Source organism: Conger conger, chromosome 4 (genome assembly GCF_963514075.1).
Source record: "Conger conger chromosome 4, fConCon1.1, whole genome shotgun sequence".
In the NCBI taxonomy this organism is placed as follows: Eukaryota; Metazoa; Chordata; class Actinopteri; order Anguilliformes; family Congridae; genus Conger; species Conger conger.
The window spans coordinates 39,467,824-39,490,683 of NC_083763.1; the positions used below are offsets into that span (position 1 = coordinate 39,467,824).

The following is a 22,860-nucleotide window of genomic DNA, read 5'->3' on the forward strand; positions in this document are numbered from 1 at the left end:
CCTTGCTAACGAGAACAGATCAAACGAGCGTATAGAATTTATTCACAGCTAAAATAACCAACAAATATCAATGTGCGCAACATAGAATGCTTCATGCAATGCACTTTTAATTTTTGAGAGTAGTCTGGTTATCATGACAACCTGGTGACAAAAATATGTTACTGTAGGCTACAATGAGTTACACTTTGCCTTGGTCCATGTGAGATGTTTCAAACATAATGCAACTGAGCATTTAAACTTGGACAGTAAAAATAAAGTAGGCAACTGGCTGTGCCGCTAGTGCAGAGTGCAGAATAACCTATACACGGAACACCCCTAGAGGCTAAATGATATTCAGCACACTGATATTCTCTCTAAACTACATAGTGTGAAGTCCGTAATGATTTTATATTTTCTGAAATTATGGCAATTGTATTGAACGGACTGCAGCCAGAGGGAAAGAGCCACACACCTGAACGAGGTATAGGTTGGCTAAATAGAAAATGACAGACATAAAAAAAAGACATTTTTGCTGGATTGGCTGCAAGAGCGAGACATGCCAGCTGATTTTGACAGCTACAGAACTGTAAAGCTCAATGAGATACTGAGGTTGTTCTATGCTTCAAATTTCTATAAATTGCTTGGCATTATTTTGCCAGCTAACATTAATTAATAGTCTAATTTTATAGTTCCTTTCGCTGATGGTGAGCTACTGACGAGAGGGCCATAGCACCACCCTGTTGGGCAGTTATTTCCTCATAACTGGCTTGTTCATAGGGTACTATCCCTTACTTAGTTTTAGTCAAGTTTTAGTTAACTAAAATCAAATTACTTTTTATTGATGGAAATTGAAGTAGATTTAGTCAACAACAATCTAATTCTAACTTTATTTCACTGGAGTGTCCATCCTTAATATTAAATACCAACCATCCTCTATACACTGATCATGCTGGATGTGTTCAGATTTCTTCCAAGAATCATGACACCATAGCTCTTGTTAGTTATACTCAATATGTAAAAAGGCTTCATGTACCGTTACAGGCATGTGCACATAAATCAAAATGAATCTTAAAGGAAAATGACCAATTTTGGAAGTCTCAGATGGGCCTTTATTTTAAAATCATAGATCACATATCTGCAAATCCCATCTCAAATACATACAGTGCAGTCCATGAGTATTTGGACAGTGACATGTTTTTTGTTGCTTTCACTCTGTACTCCAGCAAAAAAACACTTGAAATAAAACAATGACTATGTGGTTAAATTGCTGACTTTCAGCCTTGAGAGTTTAGGGTTCTAAATTGGGTGAACCTTGCAGGAATGACAGGCCTTTATGTACATAGTCCTCCCAATTTTTGTGGACCAAAAGTAATTGGAAAATTGGCTGCTTAAATGTTTCTTGGACAGGTGTGTTACGTTTCATCTTTAATTCATCCATAAAAGAGCTAGCAAAAGGTCTAAAGTTTATTATTTCAACAAAAAAATGTCACTTACAGACTGCACTGTAAAAATCTAACGGCAAAAACAATATGTCCATTCTCTGAATATTACTGACAATGTTAATATAATCAACATGTTGCATGAGAAATCCACAAAATAATGACCTTGCATATTTAATTCAGAATAATGTTGTGAATGTTTCTGTTCATGTCCAATACATATAACACACCATTCACTGGGACTGTGGGAGGAAACCGGAGTACCCGGAGGTTTTTTGTTGTTTTTTTGTTGCCTCTACTACATGGCAAGCTATTCTGACTAAAAAAATTCTACATGCCTGTGTGGAATCAATGAACAAAACTCCAAATCATCTCTTGCACTTCCCTTTGGGGCTTTGAAATTCATAAAAGCTATTAATCAAATCAGACCCACCTGGGTTGATCTCCTGATAGTTGCCCACGCCATAAGCATCAATGATGCTTTGAAATCCAGAGGTGAAGCTATTAATCCGGTTGAATGTTGGGGGAGTTTGTTGGGTGCGTATTCTGTTCAGGACTGGACACAGACTGGACCCACTCTTCTCCTGTATATGTTCACACACACACACACACACACACACACACACACACACACACACACACACACACGGTTTATTTTCTTTACCATTTTAGTTAACCATTTCATGCAAACTTCAAATACACCATCCTACCCTCCCATCTTTGCTCCCAATCCCCCTCAAAGATGTGGGACAGCGCCTGGCAGTGGCATTACTAACCACTAAGGCTTTATTTTTCTACAAGTGGAACTAAGGTGTAAAGCTAGCATGCATTCAACTCTATGGTATTTTATCACATTGGGAAGTTTGATTCATTAAAACAGAGTAGGCCATTTGTATTCAGTACAGTGCATGGTGTAAATTCACCCATAGTTCAATAACTATCGATACAGAAGATGTTGTTATGCACATGTTACTACTTATGCACATTTTAGCGGCTATAACTAAGTATCTGAATAAATAAATCTAACATTCTGCTGTGCAGCATAGGAAAAAGGTTGTGTGCATAGATTTGACCAATGCTGACTTGGATCAGAGTGGTGCCAAGAGCAAAGTGTGGAAGCTAAAAGGAACTGCCCAAGAACCAAAGCATCCCCCTCATTTGTGAAACATTGTGGTGGGAGTGCTGCCTCACTTGCCTTCATTGGTAATGTAACTGTAACTGATAATGTAACTGTTGAGAGCAGCAACATAATTAATTTAGAAGCATTGTATCTGCTCAAGTTCACTCAAATGCCTCCAAACTCATTGGGCGGTGCTTCATCCCAAGGCAGTGATCCCAAATATAAACCAGTGCCCTCTTTCTTCTTAATGATGTTCCAACTAGTTTTTGTTAAGCCTATTGTATGGCTATGTCTTAATGGCATCCTTGACTTCCATTCGCACAACTCTGGTCCTCATGTTGACAAATGCCAATATCTGACATTTGTCAAAAACTAAAAAACAAACAAACAAAAAAGAAAACAGGAAAAATCTGAGAATCAAAACTACATACTGAATACCTGCACTTAGGAAGTGATTCAAATCCAATGTGCTGGAGTGCAAAGCAAAAAGAACAGAAATTGTGCCATGGTCCAAATAGACTGCACTGCTAGTGAATTGCTAGTGGATTCTATACTGCTTTAGGTTAAGCAATCTAGTGAATTGTTAGGTTTAACTGCTTTCTCTGTGCTAAATATTTCTAATAGCAATTTCGTAGCTAAACATTCTACAGCAATCAATCGGCAACCAGCACCAACAGGTCACATCTCAAGTGAATCCATACGACCACAGCACAGCCTGGCTTCACATAGATTAATGTAAATCTAGTATGAACTAAGTCGATCCAGAAATGAAATGGCATTGTCTATTTGTCTGAGATGAGTGGAATATCTTCCTGGTTGTGTAGTGGGTGCTCCACTTTACACACAGCATAGTCTGCTGCCATTGCCATTGTTTCTCAAGATCCCCATGGGGTAGGGTTGCCACATGTTCTGGTTTTCCCGAGATTGTTCTCTTTATTGAGCGACTGCCCCGGAAAATGATTATTCTTTGCCGGGACACAAATTGTCCCGGTTTTTTGTAGGCTACTTCTAAATTTCAGAGTAAATAAAACCGGATTCTTCTAATGGTATTCTGTTTTTTCCTCTTTACGTTTAGACATCCAGTCCCATGTCTGTAAACTGATAAAAATGAGGAAAACACAGCGACGATTGGCCATATGCCTATACTTCTTTTTAATTGGTAGCAGAAATACGAAAGTTTACCTTATCACCTAGCAACTGCTGCACAGGCTGTCAGTCTGGCGCATTCACTTCAACGACCCCACCGCAGGAAAGTTCAGCTAGCTACTAGCCTAGAGGTATTCGGCTTATACTTCTGATTTATTTTTTATTTATTTTGTTGGTTTTATTAAATGGGGGGAGAGGCAGACGAGGAGGACAAAAGAACAAAGTCAGACAAGCAACCAGCAGCAAAAAAAAGAAAAGAAAACTATATACAACGTACAACTCAGACTGGACAAAAAGAGAGCACTTTTCTGAATGGATAAAAGTGCGTCAAATGTCCTGGTTTTTCACAAATCAAATGTGGCAACTCTACCATGGGGGGCCATTTTCAAATGAACAAACAGAAACCCTTTAAGACTATTCATTGAGAATTACAGACAAAGAATATTTTAGTTTTATTGAACAGATGGTCTTTTCACTTTCATGAGTGTTGAATTAATTTACCGATCCCTTGATCAATGCTCCATGCACAATGTTGAGGTCAGACACTGGGCACCAGATCTCAGCAACTATAAGCTTCTGGGTTATGTCAATGTTGCAGAGATTGAGAGTGTAATAAATGGCTTTCATTTTCTTCACTGTGTTGCTCCACTGGAGGAGATTAGCTGCAGCAGCAGTCAGGAGGGCCTCCTGGTACTCCTCTGTCCTCTTCAGGACCTTTATAGGGGCAAAAGGACAGAGAAGATAGGTCAACACTGATTAATCATAACATTTGAGCAGGAAAAACTGCAGTAGTAATTGTCAATTGTTTCCAATAGGCAGGAGAACTGCTAATTAGGCTTGTCTCTATGGAAAGCTTTGACATAGTCTAAGGGTGGCTTTACACGACAAAGGTGCCTGCCGAAAACAGCACACTTTTGTTGCGTTTGGGCCTTTCATTTTCATGACACAGCGTTTTGGAGGGCTGAAGACATTAACTTTTGATAACGGGTTCCAGAGTGGAATTATTTGATAACGGCGTCCTTACTATTTCCGTGTATATTGGTAAGACGCAATTCTTGTGATAACGGTGGGAGGAGTGAGGGGAGGAGGTGGGTGACGACACGGACCCTAATACGCATGCGTGAATCAGTCTAAACAGTAGAAGACAGCAGGCGCAGGTGCGTGGTGTTATACTGTGGTGTTGTGTTGCAAAGCCTGACATGCATACTACAGCATTTCAAATATTTTTGCTTAACCATGTAAAGGGGGATCTTTATCATAACGTCGTCGTATACACACAGATTTTTTTGGGAGAAGCAAGGGAAAAACTTTTCAGTTTTTGAGAAACCGTTGTCGAAACAGGGCCTAAAAATGGTCACGCCAAATACTGTCACAGGAAAGAGTACAACACTACTGCAAAAAGAGCTCTTGGGAAAATATATTAAAGTGTTGAAATTATTTGCATTTTGACACTGATCTCCACAGATTGTAGAAAAAAGTGAGTTGTAACAAATCTATCTGAAAATGTCTTGCATAAGAATGTCAAATGAACAGGGAGAGCTTGCTTACAGCTAAATCACAAAATTTCCAGCAAAATTATGTTATTTGCTACATTATGTTTCAAATACATTTGGAGACAGGAACTGCACCCCTTTTGTATACTTTCTATCATGTTCCAAGAATTCGGAATAAAATTCATACCAGTCGAAGATCATCGATTCGTGTGTTAACATTGGTTCTCATGTCCTTTCGTGCATTCACTGTGTTTGGGCATGGGTACAAATTGGCATGAAAACTGTTGAAAAAAGTGAAGAGCATTGAGTAAGAAACAATGCATTAACAAATGAGTATAATATTTGGCTTACATGCACTGAAAAAAAATGCATGCAACAAAGACCATTTTAGTAATTTCACCAAGAAAATTATATTTCCCTGCTTCTAACGGAATGTGTCACCTCTAATGTGTTAGTGTTATTTTTTGTTTCTTATATTCAAATCAAAGTACATTTGATCCATAATGCCCAGTAATACTGACAATATTTTTGCACGTTATACCGCACGCCACTATTCCAGAGTTAGCGGCGCCAATTTCCGAGAGTTCTGCCTGGCCCAGCAACATTAAGAATGGCAAAATGTTGAATTAAACTGTTGGTGTACAGTATATCGGTTAAGTATTACATATTGTTAATGTAGATAATTATTATTATTTGCAGGTATGAATCCCCTTGCATTGTGCTTGCATTGTTCTCATTATGAAAAATGTGTTTGAAGCAACCTTGATTTTTTGCGTTGCACTGGTTATACACACAAGACGGTTAATTGCATCTTCTCCTACTACTTCAGAGACATGTATCCACTAACCCTTCACAGATTTTCTTTATCTTTCCTTTGACCTGGTCTCCCTGCATGAAGACGATGAAGATATCTTTCTTGACCGCATCCCCCTTTAAGTTAAAAGTAAAGAAGGTGGTTACCTGTGATGCAAAAGTACACAACTTCTTAGTACACAAATTCTTTCTAACCAACCTGCATAACATTTAAAATACAACTTTATTTCAAAATAAAGTTTATCCAGAGCCCCTTTTGCCCCATTACAATTCCAGGTTTTTCTATAGCAAGTGCAAATCCTGTAATTGTCTGTTACCACCTCATACGACATGGACATAGGGTTGGATTTTAAGAGGCAAAGGAACATGAAAATATTTACAAAAGTAGAATATCGGAATACACACAGACCGAATGCAAGATGATGTCGGCTGTACTGCCAAACTTTGCACTAAAAGAAACAGTCCTTGACGTATCCTACAGGCATGTATGTATAACAGCTGAATAAATACCCCTAGGATGAGCTATCATTGTTACAATGATATAGACCATCCCTGTAGTGAAAGCTTGTATTCTGCACGGATTTATGTCAAAGATTTGCCTACAAGTGCTCATTTAATGTTTCACGCATGTCTGCATGTTCATTCTGCTTTACAAACGCAGCGATATTCCTAAACTGTCCGTAACCTGAATATGACACATTGTACCTTGTTGGAAAGGAATTTTAACATGTTTTACATTTGTTTGGTACTGAAATAACATAGCAATACATTTATACAACAAAAAGAAACAAGACACTTTGGTACTTTGGTAGTCCTGGCAAATGCATAGTTTTCTAGAAAATGTCTGAACGGATTAGGAAATAAACTTCAACAGTAGTCAGAAAACAGTTGTAGCTTCATAACCAAGTGGGATATTTGATTCTAAAATCAGTTAGTTAGCTACTGCCCAAATAGCCTACAGGAATTACACAGGTGTTTGTTATAATTTATTAGCCTACTACAAGACCCAAATTTGTATCCTGATGCTTTCTTCAGTGTTTTTGCTGATGAAGCCTTTGGCTTCAGTCTTTCTTTTTGAGAAAACATAGGTCTATCAACGAAAACTCATTCTAATCACAGTCTAATCACACTGCACAATAAAGGTGCCCCCCACATAAAATCCTAGAGGTGCACCTCATTTCCATTGAGATAAATTATCCTTGTCAAAGTGTAAAAATTGCTCTGTGAAGTATAAATCAGGTTTTACTGATTTGCATTGCAGAAGAAAAAAAAACTTGCACTGTGGAGTGAAGTTGACATTTAAAAAAATAATAATTCTGATATCACATGTAGCCCTTGAAGAACTTCTTGTTTCTTCTTCAATATTATAACTTTCGCTGCTGGTACTTCGAATCGCGTTTCAGGAAAGAAAGAGTCGTTTCTCGAAATTCGAGGGTGTAAGACAAGTTCAGCTCTTTATTCGTGGTTCCAGGTAATGTGTACGTTCTCCTGAGCTTTCACCAATCTTACACACCAATATTGAAACATGGCACAGTTTAAGTACAATTTCTAAACAAAGGGGGATCTAGCCAGGAGGAAGTATTCATACATGGGATAATTCAATCCTTTCTTGGTTCCTCTTCCTGGCTAGATTAATGATTCTTTACACAGTATAATTTCTATTCACCTGGGGTTGCTTTCCAATGGCTCTCGGCTCCTAAGTTTTGAGGGAGAACTTGCATTTGAAAGGGTACGTAACACCCAGACAGAGACAGGATGAGGAGTGGAGACATACAGGTTTTACTATTGAGACTGTGGATAAATATATACACCAAAATCCACCCTTCTGACATGTTTTTTTTACCATGGGAGTGTTTTTCACCGTAAAGGCACACTGAGCCAGTGAACGAAAATTCACAGAAAGGAGCTAACCGTGAACTAGAAGTGACCTGAAACGAGCCAATGAACATCTGAATGACAGAGCCATGAGCTGGTGTTGAACTGGAAGTACAGTGCAGTGCAGCTGCAAGATGTAAGGTTAATATCATTAACAGGCAGCGCACATTCCATGCACCAGCTGAAATTTAGGATATCACAGAAAATATCTAGGTACATCTTGTTGTCATTCGGCTCTCTCCCCAAACGTGGAGGTCTGCCCACTCCCCCTTTGTCGCCAAAGACAGTGAGTCAAGTAACTTACACAGGGTCCAATAGCTACTTATCAGGCCAGAATTTTTTGTGAAAACTAATTGGCATTTCGGTAAGCCTATCAAACGACCACAAATGAACGACCGCACCTACCTATGTCAGGTGAGCCATAGAGCCATACTAGTGAACAAAAAGTGACTGAAAGGAGTCTTATTATTACCAACATAAGCCTATTTACCACAGCTCTTTAATATGTGATGAGACAAAATTTAAAAAATGTTTCACGTGGCAGCTGAATTCTGTATACCCCTGCTGCTCGACCCTTACAATGACACAGGAAATTGCAGAATTATGAGTAATAGGCCTATATTCTACCTATGCCTAGCATCTATGTTACTAAAATGTATCGTGAGTATCGTTTCCCCTGTATGGTAATGATAAGACTTTGATTTACTTGCTTTCTAATAGTGTCAGTACAATGAAACATTAAATTATATAATTTATCATGGCAGTGGCATTACATTACATTACATTGCATTTGGCAGACGCTCTTGTCCAGAGCAACATACAACAAAGTACGAAGTGCATACCCATAACCAGGGATAAGTCGTATGAATAAAATCGTAAATTGATAACCAATAATTAATACAGCTTATTGGACAAGTGGTTAACCTCACAGGAGATTTGGGAAAACTATGGAAACATTTATTTATTAGTAATTTTTCACTATATGCTGCATGTATGTATGAAAAGAGTGGACAGATATTGGAATTTATAATATTTTCAGCGTCACCAAGAGCATTTAAAAATGTTCCTGTTCGAGAGCAAAATACAGTATGTGCAGGGTTTGCTTCGTTTTGCAATGTTCAGTTTTATTCATTACAGGAGGCAAATGATTCCCTCCATGTCTGTGTCTGTCTTTTCAGTTCACCAGTCCATTGTAAAATGAATCACTACACAAACAAGGTTTTTAGCTATGGTGGTATATTCTTTACCACTGTGGTGGTGACTTTGAAGAATAGTATTTTTAGCGGCTGTTACAGATAGCATTAGATATGACATTTCTTATCTAGCAGTGGTATGACACTTATATCAATATCTTTTACAGTTATTCATCCTTCCCTGCTGGGCGGTTGAAAAGTTTGTGTTGTTGCAAACAGTGCAGTGTGCCAGGGTCGGCTTTGCTTTAGCTGGTTTTAAACATGGAGTATATTTTGGAGTAGCCTATATTTTCACTTACACTTACACTAGTGGTGGATTTACCTGTGGGTTTTTTCATTGCTGTGAATGAACTGTGTGCAGGGCACACCCTTAAAGGTACAATAGGTAAGATGTTTGTGTTAAAACATAATTACAAAATCCTTTCCTATTATTGGAAAAAGGCTCACTGACATGTTGACTCAAGCTCATTGGTTAAAAATTGGTTCTAACTGCCTCAGCCAATGGTGTGGGGGCTTACTCTCATGTAGCTTCCCAAATTGCTCTCCAGGCAAGCCATCACTGAAACTCTGTATACTATTGCTCATTATCCAAGTGAAGACTACACATGTAATTCTAAAACGGGAGCGTGTCTATGTTCCCACAGCTCTATGTTCCCACAGCCCTATGTTCCCACAGCCCTATGTTCCCACAGCTCTATGTTCAGTTGACTTCACACTCAGCAGGCTGCTTGCATGGGACCTGAAGAAATCCAGTGTATGTTTGTGCAATTTAGACACAGTACACGTTCAATTATCTATAAGTTTTTAATGAACAAGCAAACAAGCGAAATAAGAAAAAAAAAATACACTATTTATGCAGTTCACTTAAAACTGGAAAGGGCTCTACATCAGTACTTTTCAACCTTTTATGTGCCAGGAACAGGCATCTGCAAGTGCTGTCCTTTGAGGACTATTTTGACATCTAAATATATAAAGTTCCGTTTACACGATCAATAATAAACATTTAATTTTGAAAAAAAATTAAATCTTAGAAATGTGGAAACATAGGGCTGTGGGAACATAGGGATGACCCCTCTAAAACCATACCAATTTGTTATTGGCAACAAGAAAATTAGCTGTAGTTAGCTTGACAAATTTACAAATATCCACTTATGATAAAATATAGGCAATACGAACATAGTCGTGATTGCATAAGCATTGTGCTTCAGGTAGATATTTGTAAATTCACGAAGCTAACTAGTAATAGCTAATAGCTGGTATTGTTTTTTAACTAGATAAGGCTTTGGGTGAGATGTGAGTGATATGTTTTCAAGTTTAGATTATTCAAGACAAGTTCAAGTGTGTGGGATGTCGATTATTCTAGGGCTAATATGAAGGGGTGATTAATATGTCATTGTGTCACATTCAAAACGGTTTAAAACTCACTCCTTTTCTGGTCGGAGATACGGGATGTGTTGGGTAGGCTACTGTTTGTATTTTGTTTGTTGTGGCCGCTCTTCTTTGTAAGATTGGTTGAATAATAAGGAAGTCTAGGCTATATAAGGGGTGGGATAAACTGTGAGTTGGATAGTCAGTGTAAGGCTTCAGGTCTCATTTGGGGAGACCGGGGGTACCGTTATTTTATGTTTTTTATTATTTCCAATGCTACGTGTTCTAACATGCTAATGGCGTCTGCTGTCCTATATAGATCCTATATTTATTTTTTGAATACAATAAGGTCTTTATAGATAGATTTAAATCAATCTAATTGATGGATTATAATAACTTCAATCTCAATCTGAAATATGAGGGGCCTAGGGGGATTATCTAAACTAAAACAGGTAATGACTAGGATCAAACATATGCAAACTAAACTTGTGTTTCTGCAAGAAATGCACCTAGTACCAGGTGAAGTTCTGAGACTGAGGAGAACATGGCAGGGTCAGGTGATAACAGCAAACCACTCATCGCAGGCAAGAGGAGTGGCTATCCTTATTCATAAATCTATCCCTTTCCAAGGCGACAATATCACTACTGATCCAGGAGGTAGATTTATAATAATACAAGGCACTTTATTAGATCAATCTTTGAATTTGACTAATGTATACAGGCCAAATAACGATGACCCACAATTTTTCAACAATCTATTCTTAACCCTCTCTTCTCTGAGAAGTAACACTATAATAGGAGGGTACTTTAACTGTACCCTCAATCCTCTGTTAGATCATTGAACGGGTCGAGACACCTCCCATATACAGACAAGGAAAGTGATCTCACAATTTATGTTGGAATTAAATCTAGGTGATGTTTGGAGGGAATTAAACCCTGGCAGGAAGGAGTTTTCATATTTTTTCCTCCTAATACAATACACATTCTCGCATAGATTATTTTTTAATCTCAAAAGGACTATTGCCGAACATCAAGAGCTGCTTTTATAATAGCATAGTGACTATGCACAGTGGTGCGATCATGCACCACTGTCCATCGACTACTCCGCAGCAAAAACATTTAGAAGCCCACCAAGATGGCGTTTTGATACAAAATGGTTGCACGATCCTAGCTTCTTAAGCTTTGTGGAGGGACATATAGACATATAGTACTTTTTTAAATCAATACCACACAGACTTCTCCTTCTGTCAAATGGGAGGCTTATTTTCAACAATTTATTAGCTATACAAGTTTTAAATCGAATAAGTTTAGACGACAGATGTCAGAATTGGAAAAAGAAATTGAACAGCTTGAGAGGGAATTATTCTTAAACGATACCCCTGTACTGCAACATAGAGTGGCCATAAAAAGAGCTTACGACAACAAATTATCTTCCAATGAAGCATGTACTAATTTGACTAGATTTAGACAATCATTCTACTACCAGCGAGAAAAAGCGGGAAAATTATTGGCGTGGTGTATTAAGGCAATAAATGAAAGGCCGATTAATGAAATTATAAATGTACCAGGTACTCTAACATCTGATCCTAAAGAGATAAATGATACATTTAAAAACTATTATGAACATTCATGTAAATCAGAACCTCCTTCTAACCCCGACTTGCAAACAAATTTCCTAGATGGGCTTGAATTTCCCTCCCTATCTGAAGATGGGAGAGACTTGATTGGCCAATACAGCTCTCAGAGCTGTCTGATGCCATCTGCAGGATGAAAGGTGGAAAAGCAGCGGGTCCTGACGGAATTCCTATTGACATATATAAAATCTTCAAGGATAAACTCCTGCCCCCAATCATAGAGATGGTTGATGAGGCATTTGAAATGGGTCTTCCCCCAACGTTGCAGAGTGCACTGATAACGATCATCCCAAAACCAGGAAAAGCGCCCTCTAGATGTGATAGCTATAGGCCGATATCATTGCTTAACTCCGATACAAAACTGATAGCAAAAGCACTAGCTTTGAGACTTGAAAAACATTTACCATCCCTGATAAGTCTGGACCAGAATGGCTTCGTTAAGGGCCGACAAGCCTTTCCTAACATTAGAAGAGTAATCAATATTCTGCATGAAGAAAGGGATGTTTCAGATATGGCCATTCTATCTCTGGATGCTGAAAATTTTTTTGACAGGGTGGTAAGGTCATATCTTTTTAAAATATTGTCTCATTTTGGATTTGGGGGAAATTTTTCTAGATGGATACAGGTCCTGTATGGAAACCCAATGGCAGAAGTCTTGACCAATGGCATGATATCTGCCCCCTTTAAACTTTCAAGGGGCACTCACCAAGGGTGGAATAAAGATCTAGGAATAAAGATCACTTCTAAAATAGAGGACTTAGTCCTATGGAATTATAACCCAATGATAGCCTCAGTAACAGAATCTATCAATAGATGGACATCACCCCACCTGTCGTTAATTGGCCGCATTAATATTATTAAAATGTACATTTTACCTACATTTCTTTTTACTTCAATCTTTACCCCTGAACCCCCCGCCCCTATTTTTCTCCAAAATGAAAACAATTATTACCAACTTTCTCTGGAATAATAAACAACCAAGAATGCGCCTGACCCTACTATATTTACCTTTGGTGCAGATGAAGAGCAGCACAACATCCCCTCTGCCCCTAAATATTTACCTGTATTCTGAATCTCCTAAGAAATTAAAGAAAAAAACAGGATGTTTTTTAGGATGTCTGAAGAATCCTCAGAGCGTAAGAGATTGGCTTGGTGTACCAATTTGAATACAGAGATTACAGGTGATGAATGGAAAGTTTGTCATATAGCTCAGGTTCAGATGATCAATGCAAGATTTAAATTCTTACAGTATAAATGGACTATGTGTACACATATTACCCCATCTCTACTCCATCGTTTTCATCCCAAGATTCCAGACCAATGTGTAAAATGTAATGTGGAGAAAGGCACATTGTTTCACTGCATATGGGAGTGCCCAAGAACCATGGACTATTGGAATGGTGTACTTGATATATTATCACAAATTTCCAGTATGTCCACAGTTTTGCATCCTAGGTCTGTTCCCTGAGGGACTGAATATTAATAAGAAAATGTTGTCTTCTCCAAGCTAAACACACAATTGCAATATTTTGTAAAAACCTAGACAAACCGGATATCAATCAATGGTTCAGAAACCAATTGTCTTGCTTTAGAGAAATTGACTTATGCTATTAAAGGATAACCTGATGTCTTTCTAGAAATATGGGGACATTTTCTACATTTTAATGGAAAGTAATCCTTTGGGACCTGTATTAAACTATCTCGGTGTATCTTCGGCTCTTATGCATTGTTAGGACAAAATTACTGAACTTATACTATGTTTTTTATTTTATTTTATTTTATTTTTTAGTATTATTATTTTCCTGATTTGTGGGGAATGTTGTATTGTGTGTACTGTTTTTATGTTCTTGTTGTTAAAATGGCAATAAATATATAAAAACAAAAAAAAAAAAGGCCGCTGATTGTAGTTCTTGTCAAATACCCAACCCCCATCAACTAGTCAAACACTATACACAATTTCACATGCTATTTATTATTAAGCAGGCTTAATAATAATAAAATATTTTGAGAATGTACTATTTAGATGCTGACTTATGTAAAATGGGGTCATGTGAATGAAAATACCCTCTATATTGGAGCTATAAGGTGTTTTCATGGTCTTCCTCTGAAATATTAACTTCAGAATACTGAAGAGGCGAGAGAGAATTCTTGGAAGTTCTCCAAAGGAAGTCTATTTAAATGTTGAATATTTAGTGCTGTAAAATATTTTTTTGTTGTTGTATACAGTCAACCTGTTTGGCCATACAATCTGTTTTTGCTGAAGCGTAATAGCCTCAATGTGCATATTGAAAATACTACGGTCTCGTTACGCATTATGCAAGGCTAACAAACTATACATAGTTGGAAACATAATGTCATTAGCTAAAATGCTTCTCAGTCGTTACTTCAATACTATACCACTAGCCAGTTCTAGGCTGAGCTGAAGTTATACAGTATGGCAATAAAGCATTAGTTTCTCCAAATTAGCAGTTCCAGTTCTGTACTCAGTGTTTTACATTTGTATGAAATACAACGAAACAATAACGAAAAAGAAAAATAAGGATCACAGTTACTCTCATTGCCACATGCTCATCCTCTTGGAACTGGATTTCCGCACGTCGAAGGACAAAATTCCCATGAAACAGGCGCCACAGGACCTTCTCGAAAGCAGGAAAACGCTCCTGCTTGATGACTCCTGCCACAAACCTGCCGGTAGCCACAGGAGAAGAACCCATTAAATGAGGAGAGGACAAGGGAGGGGGAAGGTCTCTCTTTAAAATGAGATCTTTTCAATATTTGTTTGGTAAAATGGCTCTCACTCTCAAATATACTTTCTACATCAAAACTTTCTCCATCAAAACACAAGCCTTTCCCTCACCACACCACAAGTCAAAACAATGGAGGTTGATTTTCCTTTGAGGAAGGTAATATACCGTACATTACAAATCATAAATGCTGCATATAAGAGTAGAAATTTATAGATTTAAGTTTTACATTTGAGTAGTGGTCAAAAGATGCCATGTATGATAGTACGATGTATGATCGTATGATGGATATCACTACATCATACATGGCGGAACTATAAACTGGCCTTTAGTTACTGGTTATATTCCAGCCTTTTCCCATGTATGCTTCCTCCACATTCACACACTGATTGATCAATGCATATTACTTTAGAATTTAGAGCATGGAATTGTTATAAGATTCAAACTTACACATTACAATTTTTAAGGCAATTCTATTTCACTTCATGGAAGTGTCAAAAACAAAATAAATGTATGTGGTTGATACATTCATAATATCTTCCTCACCTGTTTTTGGAGTGAAAGATATTATGTTTGAACATGCTTTTTCCTGGAGCATAATACCCTGTTTTGTTGCAAATTGTTATCCTCAGGTGGTGACAGCACACACCTGAATAAAGCACCACATTCTGTTGAAAAATCTAATGTGACAATTACCCAATAAATGTAACTGTCTATAACTGAAATAAGATATGAAGATGTAATAAATACAATGTGCCTAATACTTAATTATTTCATTTGGTATGATATTTATTTCAGTGTGATGTACTTCAAAAAAAAAGAGTGAAAAGTGTGACAATATACCCCACTCTCCCTACAATGTGGGCTATGAAAGTAACTATTTTTGTGTTAATATCCTGACATTTGATAGATTGAAGATTTACCCCAGTTTTAAGGGCCCACTGTTGCAGGCGCTGACATTGCTTGTTCGGCGGCTGGTCACACAAGATGAGGCAACCATGGACACAGAGTCCTCAGAGGCAAGCTCAGAGAATGACAGCTGTGATTCGGCCTGTAGAACACGCTCCATTAGAGTAGACAAACAGAAATCATGTGTGGATGTCACTGGACACTGCATGCTTGTAACTGGACCCCTGCACCTGCTTTTCAGCTGGAGGGGATTAAAACTAAGATGCCAACTAGAGTGCTGTTACAATAATGGCCTCATTTATGAAATTATCTTATTTATTTGTAAGAAAGATGGGAGTTAGGAAAGTACTGCATGTCTGGGCTATCCCCCAAAGTGGGCTAGGTCTGTGCATTAAGAATAACATAATATCTATATTATGTTATCACAATAATAACACAATAAGAATAACAAAAAATTCATTCATTAACAAAGTCTAACAGTTGTATTTTATGTGGAATTCAAATAAAACTAATAAACTAAAATAAAACTAATACTATGACAAAATGCAATTTTTTGTCCACCAATTTACACTCAATAACCCATAATAGTACTGCAGATTAAGTCAGTATTCCAGAAGAATCTTTCACTTTGTAATACAAGCACCAAATTTGGCATGAATAATGCCTAGGACCTACTTTTTCAGAAAAGCCCAGTAGCCACCTGGAAATCCAAGATGGCGGCCATTTTTCAAGATGATCTAGGCATCAAAATGTATGTATTTTGACATGTGAAATGGCTGCTAGTTTTCAAGATGGCGGCCATTTTTCGCCTCACACAAACACTAGATGATGAGGTCAACATCAGCTGGTCAGCCTATCATGCAGAGAAAAAGAGAGGCTTAGAGTTTGAAGTCAGTATTACATCACTTTTGCCTCTTCTTCGGGATGAAGCCCTTTCTGTTGCCACAGTAAAACATTCCATGGACAAAGTCAGAGATACTATTGCATACCTGAATCCAGATCAAGTCCCGGTCATAACTGCAGACCAGCCAATCTATGTGCTTGCCAAAAAGGTGCAGTGGCAATAGCCTGTCATCATGTTTGGGGGCTCCACAGAGAGATGGCTGTGTTGAGGTCTTTCGGTACCCTGCTCCAAGACAATGGGTGGACAGGTGCTCTTGTGGAGGCTGGCGTGGCTTCTTCTGGAACAGCAGAGTAATTTATTTTGTGCAACAAGAACACGCCAAATTCACAGTTCAAAGTTACAGCATGCTGCCTCTATATATGCTCCAGAAGCAAGCTTACGAATACTATTCCATAGAAGGAAATGAACAAGCCCCTTTAAGTTTGGAAGACTGGTGTGCGAAACGGTGGATGGAGAGTCCGCAGTTTCAATTCTGGGAGCTTGTGTTGTCAATGCAATTGGTGACTTTCTCGTTGATCAGGTCTTTCAGAGAGGCTAACTTGACTTTGTATTGCCAAGCATTGTCTGCACTCATCCCCTTCTTCTTTGCAAACAACAATGTGAATGATGCTCAATGGCTTCCCATGCACCTCAGTGACATGGTATCTTTAGAACAAACACATCCTCCGCTGGCCAATTAATTTCAACAGGGGAAGTTTGTGGTCCACAAGACCCACAGGGAGTTTTCTGGCTTAGCCATTGACCAAGGCCAATGCAATTGGTGATGGTCGTGCCATTAGAATAACTGAGGACCCATCTGCACTGAGGCCATGGATGGTATCTGGACCAGAGCTTAGTCATTTGGTTTCTCAATGCGAGTCTGCATCTCAGGTCAAAGTAGCCAGTGAAGATGTCAGGCAAGCAGGCTAACCAGTCTCAGAGGTCCAGAAGTTGTTCTGTGTGATGAAGGATCTGGGCAACCCTTTTCAGGAGGAGTCCAGAAACCTTCTCACGTTAGACACAAAAGTGCACCCTAGTGCGGCAGAGCTCATTAGAACTCATCTTGAGAAAGGTAAGGTTGCCTTCAGAGACTTTTTCAATGGTCTGGGTGATGAGGCTTCCTTGTACAAACCAATTAAGAAGAACAAGGCCAGCTTATTTCGCCAAGAGGCAGACTCAGCTACAGATGATATGAAGGAGCAAGTGCTAAAAGATGACTTTCACCTCTTCTCACAGCTCTTCATATCCTGTCAATCATCTGAATGTGATTTGCTTGAGTTCTTTAAGCATGAAAACCAGTCTTTCCCTGCAGCATTGAGTGCCCCCAGAAAGCTCCACGGTGGTCAGCAGTCTCAGCTTGTCAACATTCTGGAAACTGTTATTTCTCTTCCAGACACAGAACCAAAATGTGATGCCATCATCATTGATGGGTCTTCTCTTGTTAATCATTGTCTCCAAAGGCATCAAAGACATTTGAAGAATATACTGTCCAAGATGTTATTCCAAAGATACAGGCTTACTCATCAAAGTATGATAGGACAGACATCGTATTTGACGTCTACTGGAATTCCAGTCTGAAGGCTGAAACACGAAGCAGACGAAGGTAGACAGAGTGACTGACAAAACCAAAGTAGCACCTAACTGGAGAAGCTTCCTGCAGGACAATGACAACAAGACTGAGCCTTTTGGGTTTCTCTGACAAAATTGTGATGTGTCCAGACACTGTGGTGATTGTGACCAAAGGAGAACATGTTCTTTGCAACAAACCCAACAGTCTGGAAGGCTTAAGCAAACACAAAGAGGCTGATATCCGAATCTTCCTGCATGCCCCATACACAGTTGAGCAGCAGAACAAATCTGTGTGGATTAAGGCCTGTGACACAGATATTCTTATACACAGTCAGTGTTTTTATGAATCTCCAGAATGCGGGCTTAGAAGGGCTGTGGATTGAATTTGGTCAAGGTCAGTCCATCAGGTGGTTACCAGTTCATGATATGGTGACGAATCTAGGCCCTGAAAAATCCTGTGGCATCCTTTTCTTTCACGCTTTCACTGGATGTGATGTAGTGTCAGCCTTTCTTGGTAAAGCTGGGACGTGTGCCCTGAAGTGTCTCATGTCTTCCAGAAGCTCAGTCAATACCCAACAGTAACAGATGATGCAGATCTCAGCATGCTTGAGTTTGTCATCACAATGTACAACAAGAACAGCACTGCTGATGGGGTTGATGATGCAAGACTTGACCTGTTTGCTCAGAAGCAGAGGTCCTATAATGCCATTCCACCTACAAGGGCATCTCAGTACGTGAAGTGTGCCACTTATCAAGCAGCCTGTGTCTGGGGCCAGCCAGCTGTATGTCAAATGCATACAGATAGCCCTGCCAACTGGTGGTGGCGAAAAGAAGGTGAAATTTGGCAAGTAGTGTGGACGACACTCCCATCAATTGCCCAGAGCTGTCAACAATTGACAAAATGCGGGTATAAGACTGAATGTTGTGGAAGATGCAAATGCTACCAGCTGTGTGCCTGCAAATGTGATGATTAGAATAATTCGCAATCCAGACATTCAGCTATGCATCCACACATAGTCATTTTATATGCATCAAACTTAACACCAAGCACTGACTGAGCTAAGCCCCCCTCCTGCCACTGCTAAAGTAGCCAACATTGTCAAAATTCATGAAATCTCTTAAAATGTTGTGTGATAATAATGTTAAATGTTTATGCCGTATGCCATTCCAAGACCATGTATCAAAAGATGCCTCAGTCAAGAGTTATGAAATGTTGAAGCATATATATACTTCTATTGTAATATCACCTAGCCAGATATCGTATGAAATTCAGTACCAAAATTTGCAATTAATTCGCTTCTATCTTCACAATTCAGCACAATTTCGACTTTTTTAATGCAGAATTAAATTTGTCATACTCAAAACCCTATATTTTCATTCCAAGATCATCAAAATTGGATTATCCAATCACAATCCAGGTCAAAACCCGCATAAAATGGCTTTCGAAGGTGGCCATCTTGGAAAATGGTGGCCATATTGGTTTTTTTGCGAGGCTACTAGGCTTTTTGGAAAACCTAGGTCACAAAGTATCACAAAGTCAAAAATTGTTTCACTAATCTGCTGCACTTTTACATTTTTGCAAATTTATTAAAAATCTAAAATTGAAATCTCTCAGTTACATCAGTATTTTGACCCTTAATTCATTAATGGAATTTGGTAAACGCTCTTATCCAGAGGAATTCAGTACTTTGTAGAATTTGACAACTATTACAGCTTTGAGTTTTTTTGGATAAGTCTTTACAAGCTTTGGACACCTGGATTTGAGCAGTTTACCCCATTCATCTTGGCAGATCCTCTCAAGCTTCATCAGATTGGATGGCAAGCATCTGTGAACTGCCATCTTCAGGTCTCTCCACAGATGTTGTATGGGGTTTAAGTCTGGGCTTAAGTCAGAGACTTGTCCTGAAGCCAGCATTGTCTTGGCTGTAAGCTTCAAGACATTGTCGCGGTGAAAAGCCCCAGTCTGACCTCTATGTATTTGGCTTATCCTTTATCCTTTCCTCAATTCTGACCAGTTTCCCTGTCCCTGCGCCTGAGAAGTACCCCCATAGCATTATGGTTGTCCTTGTTTTTTTGGTCACCTCTCTGACCAAGGCTCTTCTTGCCTGGTTCCTCAGTTTCTCTAGGAAGAACTCTAGGAAGAGACCTGGTGGGTCAAAACGTCTTCCATTTCACAATTATTGAGGCCACTGTGCTCCTGTGAACACTCAAAGCTTTACAAATGGTTTTATACCCTGGTGTCTATGCCTCACCAAAATTTTATAGTGGGAATTCCTTGGACTTTTGGAATAGTTTTTTGTCTTGACATGCAGTGTGAATTGTGGGACCTAATAATACACAGGTGCGTGTCCAATCAATTCAATTTGCCACAGGTGGACTACAGTCAACCTCGAGACACATCTCAAGGGTAATTAAAGCAAACATGATGTACCTGACAACAATTTTGAGTGCCATCGCAAAGGGTCTGAATACTTGTAAATGAGAGATTTCAGTTTTTCATTTTTAATACATTTGCAAAAACATGTTTTCACTTTGTCACTATAGGTTATAAGTGGCAATTTCTATCAATTTTAAATGAAATCGACTACATATTTGCCATGATCGTAAATTTAAACACTAAACGTCCTCCTCCTGGGTTTGTTTTTTTTTCTCCACATTTTCTCCCAATTTGGTAGCCAATTGCCCCTTGTTAGCTGAGCATACACCACTACGACCCTGTCCCCCGGATGCCCAGGAGATCTAGCAATCTAGAAAACAACACACATTCTACAAGCCGCAATGTCTCAAAGGCCCTGCGACTGTGACTCTGAGGCGATCAGGCCGCTGTTGTGCCACTCTCCCTCGTGTGCCAGCCAAGGAGACTCCATGGACTGCTAAGAGAGTGGGCAGGAATTCCTCTACAGCTATGTAAAAGTCCAATATCAAATTTTAGGAAGCGTTCGCAATTATTGCTGCTATTAGGTTGAAGGGGGTAATGACTTTTTCCCAAGGGTGATTCAGCTGGTTTTAAATTGTTTCATAAAATTTAACATTTGAATTAAAAAAAAAAAAGAATTTGTGCATTCTCAGGTCTAATATAAAATTTTGTATAAGATCTGAGACCATTCACAGTGTGTCAGATATGCAGTGATCGAGGAAATCAGGAAGGGTGCAAATACTTTTCATAGCATTTTTAAGGATTCAACTAATCCTCTTGCATTACACATTTAAGGTGCACTTTTGACATACAGTACCTCTTCAAAAAAGTCTTCGGTCATGTGCAACAGATAGTTCATTTCCATCAGCTGTGTGAAGTTCTGTTTGAGGGCCTCACAGTTGGAGTTGATCTCCTTCAGCTCTTGATCAAGCTTCTCAAAGGTTGACTACAACAAAAATGAGGTCATGAACAATTAGGAGGAGCTGTAATTACAGACTGGGGGGGCATTGTTTAACACCAATTTCCAGGAATAGGGCCCCTGAAAGCCTTTTCACCGTATTTTTCATTTACAAAGTATTCAATTATTCAACCCCCGAAGTTAATACTTGTATTTTGTATTTTACTAGCAGCAATTACAATTCTTCACCTTCTGAGGTCTGACTGTATGTATATGAGCTTAGCTCAGCTTATTTAATCTTTTTAATGTAGCCATAACCTGATACTATACTAAACATAAGAAGCCGCATGAAGAAAAATTGCAGGCGGGGAAAAAAAAACAAAAAAACATTTGTACCTATTGTGTGTTGTCAGCTATGGCAGCTAATCAGAAGAAAGGCCGTCTAGATTCAATGTGCTCATGTGAGTGTTTTTGCCTATGGTGTAGACACTGCATTCTGATAGCCTGAGGGTGGGGTGCTCACATTTTAGGCTGGGCTGCTTGCTGCCTAAAAGCAATATGGCATCAGTTTACAATTAAATAATAATTTCCAAATAAATGCACCTGCTGGTAAGCTACCACAGCTACACAGCGATGTATAATAATGGACACAGGGGTTACCAAAGTCACCAAAAAGCTAAAACGTAAACCCCTCTAGCCATTAATATTTTGTAACATGCTGTAAACAGAATCCTGACATGATGTAAGCTGTCGTAGGACTCTCTGTTATTGTCCACTCTCTGGAGGAGCAGGGCAAAGTGTGCCCAGAGCAGCTCTTCCAACTGGCCAAGATTGTATACTGTAGCCAGCTAACCAGCATAATATTATTTTTGTTATTTTTATTGAATAGTGTACTCCATATTTGCATGTGACATAAAAAGCAGAAGGCTTCCTGTATTTCATATTGGATTTAGTTTGCATCATTATGCAAAAACAGTTATGTAAAAAGTGACAGGCTTAAAACTGGTTGTGTTCACACCCAAACAAGAGGCACATTTACAGCATTTCCAAAGAAATGTTTCTATAAATTATTTCGAATTCTGTCATGGCACACAAGCACATATTTTCATAAATCAATAAAAACTCCCCGGATTATGCATTGACATCCAGACATATTTTACAATGACAAAATATCAGCATCCAAAGTCTTTTACAAACTACCATGGCCTTTGCAGCTTGGCATGCGACAACTGTTTCCGAACAACAGCACAATAAGCATTCACTATAGCATCAGTCTAGGCATGGTGAACTGACACCAAGAATTGACACCAAGGCTATCCAAAGTTCACCTGAGCTGTCTTTTTCATGTAACCTATATTGAGAGTAAATATCATAACATACA

General features: G+C 38.8%; 1 protein-coding gene across 1 annotated transcript in view; it reads right to left on the reverse strand.

The window, feature by feature from the left end:
* si:ch73-173p19.2 (V-type proton ATPase 116 kDa subunit a 1) overlaps positions 1-22,860 on the reverse strand; it is an 89,212-nt gene that overhangs the window by 49,179 nt on the left and 17,173 nt on the right. The window contains exons 4-10 of the mRNA XM_061238956.1: positions 21,399-21,527; positions 15,728-15,855; positions 14,625-14,745; positions 6,025-6,137; positions 5,365-5,458; positions 4,186-4,398; positions 1,852-2,002 (exon numbers count right to left, since the gene is read on the reverse strand). Coding sequence (XP_061094940.1) covers positions 1,852-2,002; positions 4,186-4,398; positions 5,365-5,458; positions 6,025-6,137; positions 14,625-14,745; positions 15,728-15,855; positions 21,399-21,527 — 949 coding nt within the window. The remainder of the gene's footprint in view (positions 1-1,851; positions 2,003-4,185; positions 4,399-5,364; positions 5,459-6,024; positions 6,138-14,624; positions 14,746-15,727; positions 15,856-21,398; positions 21,528-22,860) is intronic.